This window comes from Perna viridis, chromosome 7, assembly GCF_037379345.1.
Source record: "Perna viridis isolate PV_CMFRI_1.1 ecotype Kerala chromosome 7, ASM3737934v1, whole genome shotgun sequence".
Taxonomy (NCBI): Eukaryota; Metazoa; Mollusca; class Bivalvia; order Mytilida; family Mytilidae; genus Perna; species Perna viridis.
The window spans coordinates 36,287,954-36,296,467 of record NC_142451.1 but is presented as its reverse complement, the minus strand read 5'-3'; the positions used below and the strand labels follow the sequence as shown (position 1 = coordinate 36,296,467).

Here is an 8,514-nt window from a genome sequence, read left to right as displayed (position 1 = left end):
CACTTAGTAAAGGGGGTATCATGTATGCCCTACACTTAATAAAGGTGGGGTATCGTGTTTGCCAAACACTTAGTAAGGGGGTATCATGTTTGCCAAATACTTAGTAAAGGGGGTATCATGTGTGCCCTACACTTAGTAAAGGGGGTATCAGGTATGCCAAACACTTAGTAAAGGGGGTATCATGTATGCCAAGCACTTAGTGAAGGGAGATATCATGTTTGCCAAACACTTAGTAAAGGGGGGTATCATGAATGCCAAACACTTAGTAAAGGGGTATTATGTATGCCAAGCACTTAGTAAAGGGAGTATCATGTATGCCAAACACTTAGTAAAGGGGTATTATGTATGCCAAACACTTAGTAAAGGGAGTATCATGTATGCCAAGCACTTAGTAAAGGGGGTATCATGTATGCCAAGCACTTAGTAAAGGGGGATATCATGTATGCCAAACACTTAGTAAAGGGGGTATCATGTATGCCAAGCACTTAGTAAAGGGGGTATCATGTATGCCAAACACTTAGTAAAGGGGGATATCATGTATGCCAAACACTTAGTAAAGGGGGTATCATGTATGCCAAACACTTAGTAAAGGGGGATATCATGTATGCCAAACACTTAGTAAAGGGGGTATCATGTATGCCAAGCACTTAGTAAAGGGGGTATCATGTATGCCAAACACTTAGTAAAGGGGGATATCATGTATGCCAAACACTTTGTAAAGGGGGTATCATGTATGCCAAACACTTAGTAAAAGGGGATATCATGTATGCCAAACACTTAGTAAAGGGGGTATCGTGTATGCCAAACACTTAGTTAAGGGGGATATCATGTATGCCAAACACTTAGTAAAGGGGGTATCGTGTATGCCAAACACTTAGTAAAGGGGTATTATGTATGCCAAATACATAGTAAAGGGAGTATCATGTATGCCAAGCACTTAGTAAAGGGAGTATCATGTATGCCAAACACTTAGTAAAGGGGTATTATGTATGCCAAACACTTAGTAAAGGGAGTATCATGTATGCCAAGCACTTAGTAAAGGGGGTATCATGTATGCCAAACACTTAGTAAAGGGGGATATCATGTATGCCAAACACTTAGTAAAGGGAGTATTATGTATGCCAAGCACTTAGTAAAGGGGGATATCATGTATGCCAAACACTTAGTAAAGGGGGTATCGTGTATGCCAAACACTTAGTTAAGGGGGGTATCATGTATGCCAAACACTTAGTAAAGGGGGATATCATGTATGCCAAACACTTAGTAAAGGGGGTATCATGTATGCCAAACACTTAGTAAAGGGGGATATCATGTATGCCAAACACTTAGTAAAGGGAGTATTATGTATGCCAAGCACTTAGTAAAGGGGGATATCATGTATGCCAAACACTTAGTAAAGGGGGTATCGTGTATGCCAAACACTTAGTTAAGGGGGGTATCATGTATGCCAAACACTTAGTAAAGGGGGATATCATGTATGCCAAACACTTAGTAAAGGGGGATATCATGTATGCCAAACACTTAGTAAAGGGGGTATCATGTATGCCAAGCACTTAGTAAAGGGGGTATCATGTATGCCAAACACTTAGTAAAGGGGGATATCATGTATGCCAAACACTTTGTAAAGGGGGTATCATGTATGCCAAACACTTAGTAAAAGGGGATATCATGTATGCCAAACACTTAGTAAAGGGGGTATCGTGTATGCCAAACACTTAGTTAAGGGGGATATCATGTATGCCAAACACTTAGTAAAGGGAGTATCATGAATGCCAAACACTTAGTAAAGGGAGTATCATGTATACCAAACACTTAGTAAAGGGGGTATCATGTATGCCAAACACTTAGTAAAGGGGGTATCATGTTTTACAGTTGTTTATTTCCTTTTCTATTCTGAGTTTGTATATTACTTGGTTATTGATTATATTGATGTCACAATACCTGCTGTTTTGTTGTATGTAGTTAGTACTGACATGTTAAGCTGCAGCCTATGGTGTGAGGATTTCCCTTTCATTCACTGAAGACTCATGGGTGGCCTTAAGCTGACATTTTAATTTTGGTGGGGTTGTCTCTTTGACATATTCAGCATTTCCATTCTCATTATATAATGTTGATGTTTATTTTTCTCTGAGATAAGCTAGCATCTACCTATGTTACACTAGTCAGGTTTATAGTCCTTAGAAGGTTATAAGTTTAGTTTTGTTGAATGATGTACAAGATAATGTGTGACTTGGTATAACTAGTAAGAAGATATTCATACTTATAAGGTAGCTGTATTAACTGGCATTGAAATGCTTGAACTTGGTTTTTTTTACTCCTTTATCTCACAATTGTCGGCCCTTTTCAAAAATTAAATCCATTGATCTTAATGTTGGCAATTTGACTAATTTACAGTACATGTGACCTGTTGAGATAGGTATATATGTAACTTTGTCCCACCTTAAGACTTTTTTCTGTGCTATAATGTTGTATGTGTTGGAATTTTTAAAGAATTTTTAAATGAAGAAAAGGAAAGACTTGTACTATATAGGGTTTATACAGGGAAAAGTGACAAATTTGCACATGAAGATGCCCTTCTGTATAGTTGTTAAGTATATATCACGGAATATGTACTATTGTCATGTCACTGACCTGCGCTAACTGTACATGTTAAAAAAAGATATACCCTTTCTCATCATATGATAGTAATTAATTCCTTCACAAATCTGATGAATTCACACTTTTCAAGGAAAGTTCCTGAAATAGAGCTGATTAATATATTGTAATGGAGTATTGGCACTTTAGCAAAAAATGTACAAGTATTAGCACTTTTCTCACCTTACACGTAACAGTTCTGTAGAAATAAGGTAGCTATAGGTTTTACAAACTAGTACATTGATCCCAATTCGTCTGTTCTTTGGTTTGTCTTTGTTCTCAGGAGTTTGAGTAAAGGTTGTGTTGGATGCCTTATTTATACGTTTGAAGGAGGTTTATGATGCCTGTTCGTCCCTGGTTCATAGCTTCAAATCCACTTTAACTTCTGACTGGAATTAGATGAAACTTACACACATGTCACATTCTCCATCATACGGTGCCATTGTGCACGTTGTTTCTATTTTTCATTTTCATGTGAATTTCGTGTGAGATATACTGATACAAAATTCGTCGACTTTTGTGGGGAGCATTTCCCTATTCCCAGCTCCTCCGGAAACCGCTAAATAGAGTTCGATTAAACTTGTATATATTATTCACCAGGTGATGCCATTCTTGTGTGTTAAAGATTGTTTCATCTTCATGCAGATAAATTCAAATTTACCTGATATACTATACTAAAATCAGGATATATATCCAACAAGATGCCATCTGATTTTTAGATACAATTTATGCATGTTAAAAAAAATCCTAAGGTGCGTATACTCGAATATGAAAACTGTGAAACTGAAGGCTTACTTCAAGAACCACTATGTGACATCTAAATTCTCAACAGTGCAAATGAAGTTTGGAGGTATATTCAATTCTATAGATTACAGATTGTCTGTCAGTCACACATAACGTTGTTCATAACTCCTATATATATTACTCGCTTGATTAAGATGAAATTGTATGAACATTGTTAACTAGATCATTAAGTGATGATATGCATATTGTCAGGAATTTCTGTTCCGGCAGGTTTGTTTTGTAGATCTTTGACGCAGCTTGCTGTCTGACTTGATGTCGTCAACTCGGTGGATTCTAATGAAACTTCACAAAATGTTAGATCAAGCCATGGAGATGTGCCTATTGTCAGTGATATTCCTGTTTCGACAAGTTTTGTGAAAAATATTATGAAGCGAGTGTACGTTTCCCTTCAATGACAATTTGACTGTCCGTCCGTCCGTCTCTTCACGGGTTTCAGAGCTGTGAGACTTTCAAAATATCAAGATTGGGGATGACTTATTTCACGTAGTTCATGATTTATACAGCTCTTTAGTAACAATGCTTACAAGAGTTTTGAAATATAGTTCTGTAGTACCATAACAGACCTCTGACCAACGAAAATGACACGACTTTGTAAAAGACTGTAAATATGACAAAGAAGGCTTTTATTTTCACAAGCTATCATTTTAATATGATAATTAATGTGAACATCATGACATACTTTGATAATAATACATTTTACAATTTCATGCGTGTTTCTTCTTGCTGTCAAAATGTATTGTCCTCATGATTTATACTCGCTGTACAGTCATCTATATACAATGTACCTGGGTGTCAACACAATTATATATAGATATTTTTTTTTTCAGTATAACATTTTACTTCTGGAAAATTTTTGTGTATAGAATAGACGAATCTACAAACGATGTTGTTATTGGAATGAATATTACTGTTTGTTGCGATAAGAATAATAATTATAAAGTTCCGTAATTTTCTTCCTCGCGGGACGGCTGTTGTAGATGCACTGTTATTACGTGTGGACAACAGAACCTGACTGTCGGTAGTTTGAAACAAGAACTTGACTGTTACATGTCCTCAAACTTATATGTGCACAATATATGCAGTACATGTATGTAGGCTAGGTATTATTGTAGGCTTGAAAATGATCATTTTTTTAATAAGCGTTCATTAAATTACACGACAGATTTTGCAATGTCTTGTGAAAAAAAGTTTAGGTATACGAAGTTCACTATTCCTTTGTACCTGGCTCGAGTCCCGTTTTCTACTGGGCTATCACCGGGGAAGCTTCCCAACTAAAGCCGCATAGGCTGTCGTGTTATGGCATGGGAAGGCTTCCCGGCTGGAGTCCCGTACCCTACCGGGCTATTCCCAGGGTAGCTTCCCGACTAAAGCTGCATAGGCTTTCGTGCTACCGCAGGGGTGAAATTCCATAGAGAGACTTGAAAGTTTGGCAACATGTTCATGAATTTTTGTTTGACAGTTGTTTAGCAAATTTATCTTCATGGACACCTAATTATGAACATCAAACCAGATGCTTGCTATAGCATTGTACATAGCGCTAGTTCTATTAAAAACCGAGTTATTGATGACATAATCTTCTTGATTTCACGCAACTTTCAAGAATGTGCTAATTCCCACACTTCCTTGAAAAGACAACTTACTTGCAATAGACATTTGGAATATTATAACCTGTGTTTATACCTAGAGGCACGTCTATCTCAAATTGATATGCCGTGTTCACTGATTTTTAGAAATATTAATATTGTGGGTGTCAATGGGGTCGCATCTACATGATCTCAATTAGAATGCCTGACACAAAAACATACTCAAATCACAAGAATTTAGCTTTGTAATGGAGATCATATAGATGGTAATTTTTCCGTATCACAGACGGGCTCTAGTGGAGCGAGATCATGGGAACCTCATCGGGCACTGGTAATCTATACACAAGACCCTGTGCAAGTATGTCTAAATTGTGATGTACTGACAATAGGGTGGTAGAGACAAATTTAAGAAAAAAGTTATTTTAATCTAAGACACAATCTAAAAATACAAATATTAACAAAAACAATTAAAAAAAAACAGTACAATTATATACAAAGGTATATAGGTAGATAAGTTTTACAGTATATACCCACTCGGGAGGGTTTTTTACTTTTCAATCCGCAGTCGCGTGTGTTGTTTTCATCCACCAAAATTTGACCCCATATTCGGTTAATGTAATGCTCTATACTGGGAGAGTTTGTATCATAGACATTTCATTTAGGCATTCATACTGGTCATTTTAACACGGCAAAATAAGAAAACTAAAAAATGGTCTTAGATACTAAACAGGAATAAAAATAGATTATTAATCTTTAATTATCTTAAAAATTGAGATAATGGTAGAAATCTTAATAAAATGGGTTCACTTCTATGGGCATAGGGCGAAGTATTATTTAATTTACCTTATGCATTTTCTGACAAATTGTTTAACAAAATCAACGAAACAGTAATTCGTTTCCCACCGCTCATCAGCTTCATAAGAATTTTTAGGAACCAGTATACTTCCCATTCACGAATCGATTTGTAGTCAAAGAATATAATATTCTCGGATTCAGTACATGCCTATATTTGTACCCCACTAAGTAAAAACAAACCTAGGAATCCTAGACCGTCCAAGTCATTTCAGGGTATTTCTAAGATTGATTGGATAATTAATTATCGTTTAACGTTCTGTGATAGATATTTCATGCATTTCAAGGCGAAAACAACTGTATCAATCCGATACTCTGAGCCGATCGACCTTTATTGTGCTAGCACCTGGTCCATGCACCCAGTTTTTGGTGGCGTCCGAGTTGCTCGTTTGCTTTTGTTGTTTTGTATGTATGATTTTAGTTACTTTATTTTCTTTGTTGTGTATGTCTGTTTTCAATGTCTGGTCTTTGTCCCTGGATTACATTCTTTTGATTACCGCTATAACCTTGGTTCCATTGATTACTCTTTGACCAGATGAGAAATAACGAATGTAGTAAAGTTATGGAATACATGATTTATTGTTTTGAAGACTTCCTCAGAACTAGATAAAGACGTTTTCTGTTTATTTCTCTAGGCAAGCATGTTTACATGTAAAATATGTTTCTAGCGGCACATGGTCTTAATGATGGTGCATACTCGCTGGCGTGCAATGCCTAATACGCAAGCACGTGAAACTGTATAAATATCTTAGAATACAGCCAAGAACATTATTCGAGGGCTGTTGGTCGAAAGGTAAGGTTTAAAACATTAACAATTACCTAGTAGTTACTTCTATCAAGTTGTGTTAGGGGAGATAACTTATCCGTATTGCACGATGATTACGATTGCACTAGTAATGGTTTATTTAAGTTGGTGCTCTGGTTTTTCTGGATTTTTTTTTTTTTATGTTATGTCTTGCTTTGTTTTTTTTTTCTCATAAAAACACCTTTGTTTTTACACAACATTCCTGGATTCTTCAAGGATATTAGTATAAACTCACAAGGCATTCGGAATTGTTGCTTCATAGTGGTACTGGAACCAAAACAACAGCTTTTTTAAGCTAAGTGTAATTTGCCTAAATGTGACTGTGTTTTAAATATCATTTTATGTAAGAATGGTTCGTCTTTAAAATTCAGGAAGTCCTAAGAAAAGTACTCTCTCAATCAGAGTCAATCCAGATCTTTGACTACGTTCGGTGGATCCAGAGATTTTGGGGTCATAACCTATTATTTGCTCATTTTTTAACAAATTTTGCACGAAATGAAAAAAAAATCCAACAGAAAGTGAGCGGGGGTGATTGGTAAAGTATGCCCGTGGTGGTAAAGCAAACCTCAAGACATACAGTAGAACAAAAACAAGTACATTACAAAAAATGTGAACTGTGAATTTGTATTGTCCATGTCCAAATTACACATTTACGGAGGCCTCAATATTTTCTTGACTGGAAATAAAATATCCACGTTTAGAAACTCTTTTTGTAGTTCCATCATAAACCATGCTTCATATTGTTTCCTGATTTAGACAGTGAAGTGACAAAAAATATTATTCGATATTTGGTATAAGTTAAAAAGTATATTTCCATACGGCTCTTTTTTCTGATTGTAATCGTATAATTATTATATAAGATCGGATCTACGTAATACAAAAGAGATTTTCAGTACATAAGAACATGTTCATTCTGTGGATTACGAGTTAAGTAAAAGTAAGATGGACTGAGACCTACCAAAATTAAAAGCAAACTTTGCCGTTTTTTTTTTTATTTCTAATAAAGGTCTGCTTGGTAAATGCCGTTCTCCTTTAGTCGTTCAACATATTGAATATAAATGTATTTTTGGTATACTTTTCAGAATCGTATCCCTGAAATAGCTGTATAATCCAGACATGAAGACTTTACTCCTTCTATCGTTTGCCGGTTTCCTGGCCTGTGCTTATGGCGGTGGTTATGGAAAAGGCTATGGAGGAGGTGGTGGTTATGGTGGTAAAGGCTATGGCGGTGGTTATGGTGGTAAAGGCTATGGCGGCGGTTATGGTGGTGGTGGTTATGGTGGTAAAGGAGGTGGACTCGGACTAGGAGCCTTAGCAGGCCTGCTTAGAGGTGGTGGAGCAAAAGGAGGTTATGGAGGAGGTGGTTATGGAGGAGGCGGTTATGGAGGAGGTGGTTACGGCGGAGGCGGTTACGGTGGAGGCGGTTACGGCGGAGGCGGTTACGGCGGCAAGGGTGGTTATGGGAAAGGAGGTTATGGAGGAGGTGGTTATGGCGGGAGAGGCAGTTATGGAGGAGGAGGCTATGGAGGCGGCAAGGGATATGGTCTTCATAAATACTAAATGGTAACATTGCAGTTTACCTTCGAAATCTGTTCAAATTTTCTATCAATCGTATGCCAAATATTTGCATTAACGTCTTGAAAATATAACCTTATTTACCGAAAAGAACACCTTATCTACACTATATATTTTTATTCGTCAAATCTGAGATGATTACATTTCCGCTATTGAGTTTTGTATGACATCCGTTTGTATTTTTTTTTTCAGAGGAGTAGGAAGAACATGTGTGTCCTCTTGTACCAACATTTCACCACAATAAAACCGTCTGTGCCAACA

At 36.8% G+C, this 8,514-nt stretch overlaps 1 protein-coding gene across 2 annotated transcripts; it reads left to right on the top strand.

Moving 5' to 3' along the window:
- Nucleotides 1-1,933: 1,933 nt before the first annotated feature.
- Nucleotides 1,934-8,514, top strand: LOC148612493 (uncharacterized). Of its 2 annotated transcripts, none has more exons than XM_088593993.1 (3): nt 1,934-2,267; nt 7,761-8,241; nt 8,446-8,514. In XM_088593993.1, the coding sequence occupies exon 2, from the start codon at nt 7,795-7,797 to the stop codon at nt 8,236-8,238; it is 444 nt and encodes a 147-aa protein (XP_088450119.1). In that variant the 5' UTR covers nt 1,934-2,267; nt 7,761-7,794; the 3' UTR covers nt 8,239-8,241; nt 8,446-8,514. The 2 variants fall into 2 exon arrangements, with proteins under 2 accessions (XP_088450119.1, XP_088450118.1); XM_088593992.1 differs by lacking the exon at nt 1,934-2,267 and adding an exon at nt 6,553-6,666.

Excerpts from the sequence above, each read along its gene's own strand:
- LOC148612493 (XM_088593993.1), top strand. The coding sequence starts at position 7,795 with ATGAAGACTTTACTCCTTCTATCGTTTGCCGGTTTCCTGGCCTGTGCT.